The sequence below is a fragment of the Metopolophium dirhodum genome, chromosome 9 (genome assembly GCF_019925205.1).
Source record: "Metopolophium dirhodum isolate CAU chromosome 9, ASM1992520v1, whole genome shotgun sequence".
NCBI classification, from domain to species: domain Eukaryota; kingdom Metazoa; phylum Arthropoda; class Insecta; order Hemiptera; family Aphididae; genus Metopolophium; species Metopolophium dirhodum.
Window position 1 is genome coordinate 16,718,857 of NC_083568.1, and position 18,233 is coordinate 16,737,089.

General features: G+C 33.2%; 1 protein-coding gene across 1 annotated transcript; it reads left to right on the plus strand.

The window, feature by feature from the left end:
* Positions 1-3,012: 3,012 nt before the first annotated feature.
* Positions 3,013-15,124, plus strand: LOC132951972 (uncharacterized). The gene is made up of 5 exons (XM_061024061.1): positions 3,013-3,677; positions 10,100-10,372; positions 12,804-13,004; positions 13,074-13,280; positions 14,421-15,124. Exons 1-5 carry the CDS (start codon positions 3,251-3,253, stop codon positions 14,564-14,566), a joined length of 1,254 nt encoding a protein of 417 aa, XP_060880044.1. The 5' UTR covers positions 3,013-3,250; the 3' UTR covers positions 14,567-15,124.
* The last annotated feature ends 3,109 nt before the right edge of the window (positions 15,125-18,233 follow it).

The following is an 18,233-nucleotide window of genomic DNA, read 5'->3' on the forward strand; positions in this document are numbered from 1 at the left end:
GTACCACAAGCTAATGACCTAAAGCAGTCAAAGCCTTAACCCTAATAAAAAAAATAAAAAATTTTATTACTATTTATTTTGTTATTAACTCAATATAAGTCAATACCGACAAACTGTAGAGCGATGTGAATAGATTCGTGACATAAATAGCTTCAATTCCATCCAAATTGCATAGTGTATAGTAAATAATAATATAACTACGTAAATGCAAAAGTTTCCTACAAATAATATTTTTTTAATTGCAACAAAATAACCCAACTCATTATATTTGTTTATTTAAATATCGATTTTTTTTAAATTTAAATTAAAAATACCCGTGTATGAGGAAACGCTGAGCGGAGACGGTTTATCAGTCTGGATTTTTTAAATTTGTATTATTTATTATAGGTTTTAAGTAGAATTAATATTATAATATTATATTTTTTTTTTGTTGCTACGGTGATAGACAAATCGTTTCACAAAATCCCATTTTAAGCGGTTTTTCGTAATTTGTCAATAGTTTTTTCCCGTGGCATTAAATAACTATTGAGAAAATCGAAAAATGACCTCTCTAAAGTACCATCATGATCCAATTTGCTAAAATATAAAGTACTATATATTGAAATCGATGTACTCCTTCTGGTAGAAATTTTGTGTACAGGATATAAAAAAAAATAAAAAAATAAACACCATTGAAAGCCACTAGCTTCCTCGCACTGCTTAGAATCTAAAAAACTATGCCTAAACCTATGTAATTTGATATTGAGTAATCATTGTTATAATTACAACTTGTAATGTACAGTACGTTGTTTTACATTTTCAAGCTTTTCGACCGAGCATATCCACTGTAGTTATCAACATTTATAGAAAACAACTGAACTTTTCAAAAGAGTATAATATAAATAGCTTGATATTAGTCTAATTATAATTAAAATTTCACTGTGAGTAGAAAATTATAATTTAATGAACTGCCTCATCGACAATTGTTTCGCGCGTAATATAACAACATAGTTAGGTTTTTCGACTGTACTCCGCCGAGTCTGCCTCTTTGGATTAGTTTAGGGCAGTGGTTTTCAATGTGAGCGATATCGCCCCCTAGTGGGCGGTGAACTTGTTTTGAGCGATGGGGGGACGTTGAGCAGTCTTGGGCGGTAGGGTGGCAATAAACTGAATTTCAGATATTATGCTGAGCCACGCGCCATGATTCAATGATTGATCTGTAATTATTTTCGAACCTTATATCAAGTTATTTATAAAACAAACCCGATATAATAAAATACAAGTGGCTTGGCTTGGCGTGGTGGTTGCAATCAATACACTATTATAGTATAATATATACATGCTTATAACCAAGGTTGGGCATTAACGAGTTAAAAAGTTAAAGTTAAGTTAAAAAGTTAATTTTATTTTAACTTTTTAACTTAACAAGTTACTTTTGGCTTTTCATTAATTTAACTGTTAACTAACTAAATTTCTTTCTCAATTAACGTGAAATTAACGAGTTAATTTTTCATTTTAAGAAGTAAGTTAAGTTAATTTATTTTGTTTTTAATTTTATAATATTTCACTATTTCAGTCTATTTCGTTTTCATGTCAAAAAATATGTATCGTAAATTGTTCAAAGTTAAAAGTTTATATCATTTGAATCTAACTTATATGGGAATACTGCAGTATGAAGTATTAATACTATATCCTATAGTTTAGTTTTGGGTTGGAAAAAAATTAAGTACGCTAGCGTTGTATAAACAAATTAATATTTTTTAACTTAATAAAAAGTTAACAAAAAGTGTGTATTAACTTTTAACTTTTAACTTTTTGATATTGGTGCATATTAACTTAACTGAACTGAGTTAAAAAAAATCATTAACTTGCCAAGCCTTGCTTATAATTACATAAGTATTCAAAAACCAACCGTTACCTCCCTCACAGTAACAAACCTAATGTTTATTTTACCAACAAAGTTATTTCATTAAGTAAATATTAATTCAAACTCTCGTGGGTTACAGTATTTAAAAACACAAATATGCATACTATTATGCTGAATATATAAAAAAAATTAATATTTCTCAATAATTTGTAGGTATTTAATTTATTGTGAATTTAAAATCAATGTCGGAGAATAAAAAAATAGCTTGAATTAAACTTACGATGAAGTGTTTCTTTTTTGTGCTTGTCTTCACCTTTTGAAGTAGAAAAATGCATAGAGTTTTAACTTAATTATGTTTTTTTGTAGGAAAGTGAGTCTACGTGGTAGCTTGGGGGTGAAAAGTAAACAATTGACATTATTTTTCTGAATAATTAGGTAAAATGAAAGAAAAGTTAAATACATTAGTCAAGTCATCAATTCGAACTTCGATAGCACAAAAACCCCGATAACTCACATATTTTTCAAGTGTTTTTGAGTTGTGTTTGTGATAATATATAACTCGAAAAATATAGAGTGCGAATTAATTTTTATTCTCCCTAACATTTGAATTATAGAAACTCAACTTTACCTCCATCATAAAATTTACTTTGACTTTGTATGCCTTTCCATTTTCAATTTAGTGGTTTTCACAATCCTCGGCATGTACACTCCAGCTGCATTCGGTACAAGCAAGTATAGTAACATATTAATTAGTCTGACGAACATTACACGGGTGTATGAGAAATATGAGCATCATGCGTTCGAAAATCGTATCATTATATTCACGGATTTTATATGTAGTGTCTCAAATGGTATCTAATGAATTTTTTATTGGAAATTGTTTCCACAGGCAGATAATAATTATATAATATCTATTAACTCGTATAATCATTATCGCGATAATATTACATCGTGTATTTTTTGTAATTTTCGACAACAATAATTGTTTAATAATTATTATTAAAAAAAAGCGACAACGGTAAAAACGACGGAGCGCGTATCGCCTTCGTCGCGGTTTCGCCTTAACGCCACCGCCACTGGTTGCTGCAGTCGCGCGTGGTTCTTCGCGGGTGTCGTCGTTTAGGAAGGGGAGTCCACTACAGACACTATAATACTGGAAGGCCCGCTCAGACGGTCGTATAAAACGTCTTGGACTCGTGTTCGTTGTAGTTATACTGCTCTGGTAACGTTCGCGTTCGGTACACCCGGTGAATTATTAGTTAATTCGTCTTCATACGCGTCTCTTCTCATTCGTTTCTACCGTTCGCGTTCATTATCGATTTCGTTTTAGCCAAATTAGTTAGTCGTAACACATAAACCCGCCGTCTTATCTCCGTCTCCGGCACGACGTACGATATTACTACCATGGTGTCGTGCGCGGTGTCAATGTTGCTGACCGCGGCGGCTTGGTGTGCGTCCGCCAGTGCCCTTGCCGTCCCGGAGACCGCGGCCGTGTTAGCGAACGGCTCGTCGGCGACCACCGACTGGACCACGGAGTCCGTGGCCTCCTCTGCAGCAAGCGCCACTGAATCTCCGCCGACCATAGTGGTGTACAACAGCACCAGTGGCGAAGACGACAGCAGGGACTCGAGGTTCCTGAGCTTCACGATGGGCTCCGACCAGACGGCCGGCACCGTCACCAACTCGCTGTTGCAAGAGAAACAGGACGACCCGACCACCGATCCTAGCGCCCATCTGGTCGACATCTACACCGACTGTCTGATGCAGCTGTCGTTTCCTTGCGTCCAGCGCAAGTTGCTGTTGTTCCTGGACAAGCTCGGCAGGATGAAAGGTGAGTGTTGACGGTCGTCACCGTAACCGTGTTTTCGTTAACTCGTCGCGGGTACCTAGTCGGCAGTGACATGACCAACAGGGCACAGGTTTATACCGTTATAGATCGTTTCAAACACGATCGATTCGAATACTGTTCGATAGTAATTATAGCTTTCGTAAACAGCACTCTTATAACGTGTTTTGATACAGAGTCCCAAACATCCTTTAACATCTTATTTGAAATGCGCTCGTCGTCATTCATACCGATACGGTAGGTACATTTTGTAACCTGCAAAAGTACGAAGCTTCTCCATAGCTGTTTACAGATTTTCGTCGTCCGACGATCGAGCGAATAATAAAAAAAATTATAAATATATATAGGTATGTAATATCGTATATTATTATGGTTGTGTGGCGTTATTCCGTGAAAACGGTTTTGTGTGAAATCGGTTTCTGGGCGTGTAACTCGCTTTATTCGTTCGAAACACAAATTATCGGTCCGTGTATTCCGCCCGTGAAATCTGTTAAGAAGTTTTTCCGATCACTGCAAATATATATAATATACATTATTATATATATATATATAAACAAAAATAATATAACTGTTATAACGCTATGCCGGTGTCGCAAATAAAATTAAAAGACAGAAGACTGCGATTTTTATAAAGTTTACAATTTTACCGTCGTACAGTTGACGTAAGTGCAAGTGCCTTTCTGCGACATTAAAATATGATATCGTGTAGTAAATTTGAAAAACAAAAAAAAAAAACACTTCCATCGCTATAATATCATTATTTATTATGTGTAACATGCCTGAAAAAAACGTAGACGATAAACGTTTGATAATAGTTTTATTAGATTAATGCCGCTGGAAATTTTATACGTGACTACGTCGTTATATTGTGTAGTTTCGAAAATTAAAAAAAAAAACACATTTATATTATTATACCGTCATAATATTATAATATATTAAAAAAAAATGAAAAACAAAATACCACGGCAATATGATTTTTTAAGCAAAAAAATTATATAAGTAGGTACTTAAGTGGGTACACGCGTAGGTACCGTAGTAACGCGTTGGTATACGGTTGTTTAATTTTATTGTATTATAGATGCGTACATCGAGGTAAAGTTGAGAAAATTGTTGCCCATTAAACATATAGTTTATAGATAGGTAGCAAATTATAAAAATTGACCTTTCACCATGTTTTTCGTATAATTTGGGCAATTTGGTTAGACTACATTATTAAACTACGACGATAGGTGTATATTATAAATTATAACATATCACCTATACCGTTTATAAAACCTTTTTTAACACGTTATTATTATATGTCAATGAGTTATAATTTAAAAATTTCCAGGTATCTACAATGATGATAATAATAATATAGTTGCTTTAAATATGCCGCATAATATATTTTATAGTTAGTTTTAAAGTCCTACTCATCCTCCTAATTTGCGAGGTTTTTGAAGTACCTCCGTTTACGACTGATATACAAATATACTTTCCGGATACTATACTCTATAGTATTATTTTTGTATATTTAATTTTTTTATTACTACCTATATAAATTGCTCCACTTCTCTGTGGGATAATGGTGAATAAAAGGATTATTGATTGCAATTTCTCGTTTTACTATATCTCAGATAAAAGATAATAATAATAATATGTAAACTTACGTGTCTAGTGTTACTATAGAGTTTTGTCAATAATTACAGTTATCGCGTCATAATTTTTACGTGCTTTGACCGCCTTAACCGATTTCTATGGTCATGACAAATAAATAAAAAAATTATAGGAAAGCCGGAAAAACATTTCAAGTAGCGTATAGTTAGGTTATAGTCAGTTGTTAAACTAGCACCAAAATACCTATTCACTTGACAATAGATCTTACTGAAGTGAAACGCTTAATACCAGTGGCCGAAATATAGGCGTAGAATTGAACAGTTTACTTTCGGTTGGATCAGATGAGGATCTTTTTTCCGACAACAATCATTAACGACCAAATACGATGTTTTGTTAAGATGGTTAGAAAGCAAAGGGATAATAATAATATTCATATTTAATCGATGTTTTTTGAAAAATTTTAAGTAATTCATACCTAGGGGAAAAACGAGCACATAGATACCTACGACTGTTTTACGGATAAGATGCAACCTGCTGCCGGAGAAAAAAAATTTCGATTGAATTGTGTAACAAAACAAATAAATAAATTACCCGATAATTTGACACTAATAACTTCAGGCGAATCCATTATTTAAAATAGTAAAAATACAATGATCAATTCAATACGCAAACAATTGTTGAGACAGGCTCGGGTTCCCGTGGAAAATGTCAGAATTAAGTTGAAAGCCTGGTGAAATCGGCTTTGGTTTTCATTTTCGGACGGACCGAATGTAAATATTTAAATACTATTCATATTGTATTTACACATAAAAAATATATATCAATCACTTTTATCGCCTATATATATTTTATTTTTTTTATTTAAGATTCGGTATGATTCAATTTTAAATACACATAAACACGTCACGGTCCGTCGCTTTTATTTCACTTGCTCGGCCGCATACACATTGTATTTATTATAATATAACGACAATCTGATATTTATTGGACATGATTCAATATTGCACTCAAGTTCAAGTTCTCCATTTCAATGTATTAGTGGTCGAAAAACAATGTGCTGTTAAATATCGGTATTTTAATATTTTTCTCTTCAAATAACGCATAATAATAACGACACGTCCCTAAAATATTCGTTATACTTGATAATAAACTATATTTTGCTGTACCACATAATAAATTTCAGTATATTATTATGTATTATGATATTATAATAACAATAATAATATAGGTAGGCTCGTTTAAAACGTATACGACGACGTGACGTCCGAATCCCGTCGTACGTGACGTCCCGGATTTGTATTAGCCGTCAATCGCCGAATTTTATTTCATTATGGAAAAAATAAACACACGTTTTGCACACACAATGCGATGATGTCCAAGATAAATAATAATAATAATAACACATTGTGTTAAACGCGTTGTCCGGCGATGAAGGCCGTAGGTATTTGGTCTTATTTTTTAACACTCGGCTAATCGTTTTTTTTTTCTTTGAATAATATCTTACGACATTCCTCTATACACCAATAATAATAACATAAACGTACAATAATATATAATAAATCGTTCTCATTTCAATATCGTTCTGTATTTACAATCGATAGAGAATAAGCAACAGCACAATGACGTATTCCAGTGCGAGGTATATCTATATATTAATATAATGCGCCGAGTGTCCTATTGTGTTCGGTGCCATATTATTATTACTAGGCTATGGGGTGATGGAATTTCTACACGGTTCTCACCACTGGAAAATGGGAAGAGTGAAATAAAAAAATACAAACCGAAACATCATCGCGCGCATAGTACAGAAGAGGAATGAATAACGCAAAGAGTGGACTGCCGAGCAGTGTATGACGTGTTGCACTATTGTAGACTATAAATTGGTACGTCCTATGCCTATAAAACTACAACAAGTCTGAGATGGTTCATAATAGTAAACGATATTTTTACGAAAACGTGTTAAATTGTAACGTATAAAAAAAAAGTAGAAACTCTTCGAATACGAATCGGTCGATATTATTATAATTGATATATTATATTTAGGCAGGCTGCAGGCACTTGCGAGGTTTGTCCGAGAAGAGATTAAATGCGATTAAACCCGCGAAATCGAAGGACGCTTAAACACTTTTTTCACGATAATGTTGTAGTCATCGTCGCCGACGATTGTTAATAATTGAATTATGATGACTCTTATAATATTGGATCGTTCTGAAATCGAATTATCTGAATGTATTGAGAGTGCAAAAGTGATAAAACCAAATAGAAATTGAAATTGGTTTCCCCGACATAATAATAGTGTACCTAATGGCTAATATAAACGTCTTGACAAAATACCAAACTCGTTCGGTGCTATTAAAATGAAACGATTGAGCTTGAATCGGATTTCGTCGAGCATTAAATGTAATCAATTGTATAAATAAATTTGGAAGAAAATTATAAAAATGAACGAGTACCCACGTTTCGTAAAAAAATACAAAATGCAAAAAAACGCCAAACACGTGATTTCGTGCGTTTGCTACAGAAATATTTTTGTAGACAATTTATTATGGAGAAAAAAACATATTATGTGCCTTCTATCGGCCAATCGTTTTATTGGCACATCGATACAACTATTATTGACATTATATATTATTATAAAGACGATTGTAATAACCTATGTAAACACGTTCACAAATCAACGAACAATGCTAATACGATAGCGCGTGTCTTATTCCAAAAATCTATACAATATAACCATCTACCTACTTGCATAATTATATTTTATTTCAAACTCGCGAATAATACGAAAATACGTACACTCTGCGCGCGATAATTAGGTATTATAATGGACCGCCATTTGAAGAGAGGATCCTCAGAAAACGAGATAGGAGAGTTTTAAAAAAATATTGTATTATTATTGTTTTCGCCTCCGGAAATTAGCAAAATCTGTCAGTTTTCCCGGTGAATTAGAAACGCCGGCAAACTGCAGTATACTATATACCTATGTACAAACAGTATGCAGCTAGACGATATTGTTGTTGTTATTATTATTATTGTACTACGAGTAGTTGTTATTTACTTTTGTTTTCGAGTTTAATACTATATATATTCTAGTTTTCATCTATTTACCGCGGACCGGTCTATTACAATATAATAATAATAATAATATAAAGGATCCGCCGCCGTCATTCGCGACGGTTTCTTCTGCGATTTCGATTGGCGCGCGTAGGTCGTAGGAAAACAGGCTGTCGGGAAAACATTGTAACCCACATCGGTCGACATATTATTATTGTATATACCGTCGGATGGGTCCAATGTGTGATAATGATAATTATAATGATAATAATAATAATAATATATTATAACCATATTTTCATATTTATATCGGCCATACGAGACGACGACGACTATTATCTATCTATTATTATTATTGTTGTCGTTGCTATTATTATTATCATCATCACACTGTCACCGCTTCGGCTCCATCGTATTTAAACACCATTAATGGGTCACACGACGTCTCGAAGACGAACAATTGTGTTCTTCATCCCATTCAAACTATACACTACACACATATTATAAATCCCATTTGCCGTGTGTAAAGTAAGTACAATAATATTACCATGTAGTGAACGTGTATGTGTATGTGTGTATATAAAACCCTTTGTAATGGTAATTTTATCAACTACTCTGCTCCGAAGTTTTTCTTTATTTTTCTTTCGGTTTTTTTTTCGTACACCTCAAATTCTCGTTCGATCTTTGACCAGTCACGATGTCGCCACTCCTCCGCTCCAGTTCTCTTTTCTGAACCCATACATTATTATAATAGCGCATTTACTTTATGACTTTCTTTTTTTTTCATGTGGGAACTATATGGACTCGCCGTTGTTTTCTCCCTAAACGACCGTCAGGCTGCAATAGTGCATATTAGTGGCCAGCCACTCTACTGCAGCGTCTGTTCAAATTGCAATTTCACAATTTTTTACTCCAGTCGGGATGACGGAGAACAAAACATACGTCTCACTAAACTATACACAGAGTTTATAAAAAAAAAAATGATTCAGACAAAATTCAGAAACAACAATTTACAGAATAATTTGATTAAACGGGCATGACAAATCACCCGGTCTGGGACAAGGTTATCGGGCCGTTTGTTTGAAACATTTTTCTTTTAACAGGCCACCACCCTCTAGGCTGATTAGTTTTCTCCGACTGAGAGTCGCGAATCGAGATTATCTCAACAACAATACAACGATTGTAGTTGAACCGCTGATCGCTATGGTGTTTTAAATCTAGATCAATACTATTAAAAATTACGACAATCGACGGATTGGTGTCATTGTCGTCGGACTTATGCGCTCGTCTCCAGTAAATTACCTGTTTGGGTCATGTATTAGTTTATATTCAAATTAATCACACGCTGATACCACTTATTCATCCCTCGTAACGAGTCGTAACGAAAAATGCCGTACTTAATTAAAATAATAAAACGATCGTCACGAAACGAATTAATACTAATATAAACAATTTCACTTACCAACTACTCATAAGCCTGTACATTTAATTAACACTAAATAATTACTATTCGATTAACGCGTCCTTGCAGTGAATATATGTAAATATTCCTGATAACTCCAATGATTTCATGGGCGAAACACTCTCCAGAAATAATATGTTTAAAAAATAAATTCACAAATTTTATTTTTTTTTATTTTAAAATATATTATATGCAATGTCGGTTAAACGTAGAACGTACCTATTTTAGTTATCCAACTCGTATATAGGTGTCCTACTTTGTTGGCTTGTACTGACAAACGGTTATATTTTTGCAGGATTCAGCGTTCTGGGTGATCTGCTGTCGGTGGTCAGGATCAAGAGGGACATGCGACCACCGCTGAACGAGACCGACCTGATGGCCAGACTCAACACCGTCGACGAACAGAGCGCCCTGTCCGCGCTCATGGTGCACACCCTCGACCGTTTCATCGGGTCGCACATTCTTCGCGTCACTTTGCCATCCGGAATCACGGCGGCGCTAAAAGGAAACGCTCGGTCCATCGCAGGCAACACTTTAGACATAAACTTATCTCGGGCCATCGGAGAAGGTACGTGATGATGACTGCCTTCAATGTTATATACTATAAAACAGTACGGTTCTCAACCGGTGTGTTGTGAATGACCGTATTTGAGTAGCAAAACAATTGTTTATTGATATCGCGTACACGTTCAAAGTATAATAAATATTATGACATTATGATGGTAAAAACCACGGATAAGAAAAACAGTTGTGAAGATTCTCAATAATTTACGTATAGGTTTATAATTGTTGCTTTTTAAAAAAATCTATAAATTTATTATTTTATGAAATGTGTTGCCGTATTTTTATGAATCTAAACTAGCTTGGGTGTCGTCGTAAAGAAAAAGGTGGACAACACTGGGATAAACTATGCCTCCGAAGCAACTTTTTCCATAGTGCCCATTCTCAAATATCCCGATAATATAATTAAATCTACCATAATAATTATACTAATACAAAAAGTATATTATGTGGATGAAACATTTTAGAAATAATGCACAATAAAATAGAGATAGTATATTGAAATTTAGACCAAGTATTAAAAAATCGAAAATATACAATAAAGCACCTAGTATATGGTAAATGAACAATTTTTGATTTTCAATAGTTAAAGGAAATTTAAATTCATATTTTAAATGATAGTATATTGTTTAATATTTTAAACAAAACATGATATCACAAAATCATTTACAAGAAGCGATTTATATTATTATTTCATTGAACGTTGTAGTTATTAATTTATTTGTTCTCACACAAACCACCACTAAGCAGAGTTGCAACGTCACACTGGAATTTCACAACTGTTCTTTTTAATAATGCGATAAAGATTACATTTTTCACACTTTGGAGCTTTAAAATTATGTTTTTTGCAACGCCCGTGATTATACATACTATAATGGCATTCAAATAGACGTAGGTGCCCATGTATACCATGAGTAGGTCGCGCATGCGTCCGAAACTTACCGGCAAGCCGATCTACGGTCAATGTTTTGTTTTTACTATTCAACAGAAATCCGTTTCGGGAGTTTCGAACAGTTTTAACGTCTATTAATATTGAGACGCTATCTGAAAAAGTCATAATTATGTTCTTTAAAATTTGAGCGATAATCGTGCACCGCGTCCGTACGTAATTATTAATTACTACACCGTATAGTAAATTTATCAATATAATATACGTCACCGATGTATAACGCCACATTTTGTATTTTTATTTTGCTCTTTCCACTATTATCTTTTTTGTTATTCCTACTACCTATAGTACAATATAAAGCGATATAATTATTATTCGACGCGATAATATCATCTGACCTGGATGCGACTTTTACAGGCCACCGATCACATAAATTACCATCAAAGTATATTATTATTATTATGAGGTATAGTCGTTTGGTTTGGCGTGGTATACCTATACAATATAATATTGTATGGTACCACGCACAACAGTCACTTGATTACCGCTCTTTAATCGTACTAGTTATGTGTATCGCCCGTATAAAACTCCATACATTTTGTCAATACACCCTGACGAATCTCGAATCGTTACATTTTCGGACGAAACGTCAATTATTTTTCCATAATCGACTGGTGGACGACTGTGGCGGCGTCCAAATCATTATTATCGATACGCGTCTCCCGCGGTCGGCTCCGGGCGGAGATGAAGAAGAAAATAAAACGATGTACATAATCCGCGACGGCGATCGACGTGGACGACGGACAAACTACAAACAACAATAATAATAATAATGTGATATATTTTACGACTGGACGTCGAATTTTCACTTTTAGGCGTCGATTGGATTCGGAGTATTAAAGTTATTCGAAAACCTGTAGCGTATGACGACGACGGAATATTACTTCTATTTTCCGTATGGTTTAATTAACGCGATATTATTAAAGGAAACTCCTCGACGAAAATGTAAAATGTGTTACGAATCGCAACACATTATAATACGAACGGTGAATACTTTGTGATATATATTATAATAATATGTACATTATTATTGTAATATATCTAGGCACACATTATATTTTTAAACACCCGTCGTACTTTCAAAAAAATAGCTACGCCGCAGTACGTGCCAATAATTGCAGTTAAAGTATCGAACTAATATACGATATTTTTAATGAAAATTTTTCATTTCGATAAAACACATATTTTAATTTCATACTTAATTTTCAATTGATATAGGTATTATTATAAAATTAAATTTCGCCAGGATGTGGGAAATAATTACGGGGGTATTATAGGTAGGAGGTACGTGTGGTGTATAGTATAATCGTTAAACGCGCGTTACCAACTAATTAGCAATAATTATTAATAATAATAATAATAATATCACTTGCAGAGTTTGAATACACTGTAGAATGTGTTACAGCTCTCTCGTCCAATTTTTTTGGACTATTGTAATAAATAATAATTATTTAATTGTGTATTATCGTTTTTTTTTTTTCGGAATCAGGCCGAGGAAAGGGAAAAAAGTACAAGAAAATGATGCACATGATGATGATGGGACTGATGGGTAAAATGGCGCTCATGGGTCCGCTGATGATGTTGATGATCAAAGTGAAGGCCATTAAGGCGCTGCTCTTGAGCAAACTCGCGCTGCTGATGAGCTTGGCGCAGCTGATGAAGGGCAAGAAGAGCGGAGGAGGTGGATCTGGTAAGTACATATCACACGCGGGTAGTAAAAACGACAATGCCGGTGACAAACTTACGTCAAACGACTTAGGCAAAGAAGTGATCATCGTGCACGACAACCACGGGGGAGGCGGTGGTGGTGCCGCGGAATATGGTGCTGGGACCGCAGCAGGATGGGTGTCCGGTCACACAGCAACAGGTTGGTCGACGGGCGGCGGTGCCGATAGCTACTCGGCGGGATCGCACATCGGTGGCGGCGACAACACGTACGCCGGCGGACAGGACTCCTATTCATCAGGTACGAGAGAAAAACGACGATGACTCGCATTTTACACGGAATCTTCGTAACCGCGACCGACCGCTAATTGTTGTGGTTTACATCGTTAATGGAAAATGGAGGTCTAGCACGAGGTTACATACCTAGTGGTTCGGGACGAACAGATCGTAAACCATAGCTAACAATAAGAAATACCTTTCAATATTTCCGTTAACATTTTATTTTGTTGACATTTCCCACAACACGAAAATTAGTGATAAATGAATATAAATAAATGATAATAATTAATCAAAACAATGGTAAATTACTATTAAAGAGTTACATACCGATAAAACAGCACACATTAACAATTTCAATAAAAATAGATGTGCCTAAATTAATTTTATTATCGTATACTAAAATATTAAATAATAATAATATGTTTATCATTTCAATATGTGTTATCAAGGTACTTATTAAATAATTCAATACGATATTAATAAGTTGTTGCTCAAAAATAGTTAAACGCCCAAAATTGAAAATGTGATTATTATATTAGTAAAAACTTTACTTATGAAGTCATAACTCATAAGTCACCAATAAGACGTGATTTATTGTCGCTTTCAAAAATATTAATTTCGAGAACTTTGTATTTTGTATTTTTAACTGCTACACTAAAAATCATATTTGCCTAACTACCTTCTTGAGATTGAAATCAGTAGTGTCTTGCACTTCGACTCCGACTCAGTAAATGTTTGTGTATCAATGACAACTGCTTAGCAGTGGACTATTGTAGTTACACAGTCGAGTATCGATAACTCAAAAACTCGAAAACCTCAATACCTCGTATCTCAAGAGAAATACAAATACATTTGGACTTATCTATTTTTCGAGTTTTTCACGTCAAACACAATTTAAATACACGTCTTCAAGGGGTAACGAAAAAAAATTCGATCTATCTAGGTTTTCGAGTTATTGAGACTCGATGACTGTCTCGTGGGACGTCGGGCGAGATCTCAGTTTTCGCGGTATACGTGTACAATATAGTACTCTGCGCAGTCATCGCGATCGCTATGTACTCGGAACTGACCACCGATAGGCTGACGAAGCCAATTTTCACATTCATTGCCATCGACAACAATTTGCGATGGATTTTTTCATGATTTTTTTTTTTACATCTAGGCGCCGGAATGCCCAGTGGCTGGGCGGGCGTCAACGGACACGGCGGCACCGGCTGGGCAAGAAAGTCCATGGTGCACGAACCACATTGGGTGGCTTACCGAGCTTACATTCCCACGCCCGAAGACGACCACGCCAACGAAAAATGACTCGACAATCTAGACTAAGACCCATGACCCAATGCATATTAATATAATATTACTGTAACATATATGACGTACGTCATATTATTATTGTGTACATATAATGATATTATGATTCGCGTTTGCGTAGTAAACACAACATATTATGGTTAAGTTATATTTTTTTTTTCTAAAAACGGTCGATTAGTGAGTGTATAATATTATTATATTATAATATAATATATTTTCATGATATATGTGGTATGTACTATTCGGATGAAACGTGAAACTCGCGAGTACGTACACAGGTGTCGAACGCACATTTTGCAAATTTAACGACCGGTGTAGTTGTATAGTACGTCGACGATTCTATTTTAAAAATATCCCTTTCGTCGTGCCCCATATATTATTATTATAATTTAATATTATGCATTATTGTGACCACCTCGATTATTATTTATATTCTATTTATTTGTAAATAATATTTTTTATCTATATACATTCTCTCAATATTTATTATTTATTGAAGTAAACCATATTTATATATGTAAATTATTATATAATATATAAATATCGTGAACATTACATGCTCAAATTTTATTTGTTTTAAATCCGTCCACTTTCCGTTGTTGCCTAGCTATTACTGTAAAAGTGTTATTATACTGATAGTACCTATTTGCTGTGTGCATAGAACATTACAAATATAAAAATACGAATTTTTTGTTGCGTATTTAAAGACAAGATCGGTTGACAATTATTATTGTATGATACGCCACTTTGTACAATATAGTATATTTGTTTAAAAATGTATAACACGACCAACATGTAGACAGTTTAATGGTCATTGCGGTAGGTATACTTTAGGAAAACTGTAAGATGTCCGCTAAAAGTGTAAATTTTCACACTCTTCCCACTCACGCTTTTTACGCCAAATCTGCTTATAATACTTTTCTATCAATCTAGTTCTCGATACTTATTTAGGAGAGGGGGATAGTGCGGTGTAGTATACTAGCAAAAATGACTTCATAAGATAAACTGTCAGGACTCGTAGTTTTGTCGGAATTTGATAACTGTTTATTTTTTATCGGAACCTAATACCTACAGCCAGCATTGAAATCTGATATTTTATGTTATTTAAAATAATACTCGTAATATAAAACAATTTCAAAAAAATGCTTAAAATTGTCTTTTTAGACAAACAGTACAATTTGAGATGAAAATGTTAAAAACAAAATTTACTGTGGGCTTTAAGTCATTTCTCTCCAATAAAAAAATAAATAACTGACACTCGTTGTCTCACTTTATATTACTCTGCATACGTTTTTTGTAGTAAGTGTTAAGCTTAAAATATCTAAAACGTTTTATTACTAAATAACGATAATGACAAAAGCAAAAGTTGTACAACGTTTTAGTTCTGAATAAGGATAAATGTGAAATGCGTATACTGTTTTAAATTTAAATAACAAAATATTTTTATATTTATTTTTATATTATATTTTTAGCTTGTTATTTTTCTGTGGTTGGTGAGGATTTGTCACTAAAACCTGGGTGATCACCCATCCGGGAACTATCGACACTGGCTGATGCTCAGGACATAATAGTGAGGCCACATACCGTACCACACGATAATAATATGAACACTAAAAGTCGTATAATATTTTAATGATAAATAACGTATGACGAGATTTTTTACAATCACAAACCATGCAAGATATAATATACTCTTTATATACTTAGTACATACAAATCTTTATATACTAAGTATATACAATATTATAGGAAGGGCTTGAAAAACATCACCTGTAGCGTAACGTTATCATATTAAAAAATTAACTTCATTTAGTGACACGTTTTTTATACGCATTCCGACCATCGTTGTTGATATGCGAGAATAACGGATTTAGCGGTTTCGAGCGTGTACTTCACGAAAAAAATTCTATGATCGTTGATCGATATATTCAACATCGGACATTGTGCATTAAGTCTTAATATTTTTGTCACACATCTCCAATAACTGAATCAGCACAGCATGGGCCAAAAATACTACTTATTACAATAACGTTATTATATTATTATTTATAACTAATCAGTAAAATTATTATAATATTACAATATGTCAATATATTAGATCATAAGCTACCTACTATAGTCTTGTAAAAATCATCAATTTCCGCACAAGTGTACAACGCGCCACGCACAACAAACACAAAATATTAAAATAATAATACTGTAATAAACGTTGCAATTGTTTTAGTAGGTAATTATTAATTCTTTAAAAAAATTTTGCAGAAATTAAGATTTATGTTTTCAGTAAACGTGAATGCGCTTTTCCATTACCCGGGTGAAAACAACAATAAGGTCGTCGTGGGGTTCCGAAAGAGAATTTATTATACTTTGTTCGTTATAATAGTATAATCGTAAAATATGTACCTGTTATATTTTTGAATTGAGTCAGCGAAATAACCTAATTTTTAAGTCATAACGTTTAAGATATTTTATATATAATAGGTTATATTTAGTTATCAGTTGGCAATTAATAAAAACTTCGTCAGGTTTGGGGGGCATAGTTTCACCTCTTTTTGGTGATGCAAGCTTTTAAATAGGCCACTTAACATTTTGTCAGGCTATTTAAGAAAAAAAAATATGTCGTGTTTTTAATTTTGTACTATGCTATTAAACGCATCAACTTCCAATGATTGTAAAAAATAATTTAATAATGCTAGAATAATTAAAAAAGTTGGTTATCATACCTATGGAACCCAATATGTACGACGAAAAAGCTTTTTGCGTTAAAAATAATTTTAAAAAATAATGATCAGTTGAATGCTTATGTACATTTGATTCGACTTTTATATTTGCACTGTTCTCACAATAGGTAATAAGATTCCTGTTCAATCAAATTACATTTACCTTAGAAAAAATATTCATCAGAGTTCTATGATAATAGATTCGTATTGAAGCCTTAAGTAATAATAATAAAAAAAAATTCCTTGTAATAAGTGATAAAAAATATAAAAATTAACTTTAACTAATTATTTATAATTATACCATCAAATATTTTATAATATGTACATTGGTGTTATATTCAAGGTACAATTAAAATAATTTTGGCAGACCAGCTGGGATCGTTTTAAATGTAGGGGTGCAATCATATTCAGGGAATATAGTATTTAATATTATTATAAATTTTAAATGTTGAAGTGTAAAAGTTGTTTGGAATGTACCTACTTTATATTTGACCTTTGTTGTAAAAACATTTTCTCTCTGTTATAATTTCTGCAATTTGTGTGAATAAATTTAAATATTTTACTATACATTTTTTTCAAATTCAGTTGTGTGTAATGTGTAGTGTGTACACAATAAAATAGTTATAAAACGGTTAAATAAAAATTATTGTTTGTTAAAATATTATGAAGAAGACAAAACGTTAATATATTTTGTATTGTGAATAAGTAACATTGTTTCAAATGTACAACCATATAATATTTTTTATATAATGGCTATTTATAATACTGCAAATTTAAGCGAGTTAGGTGTTAATTTATGGTTGTACTTTACACTTGTTTTGTTAAGATTATAATATTATAAATAGCATAAATATATATATAGATACAATTATTATGACATTAGGTATTATAAATCTGAAATGACGGCGATACCTCACACACCTAATTAGTTTATTATTTTTTTTTTA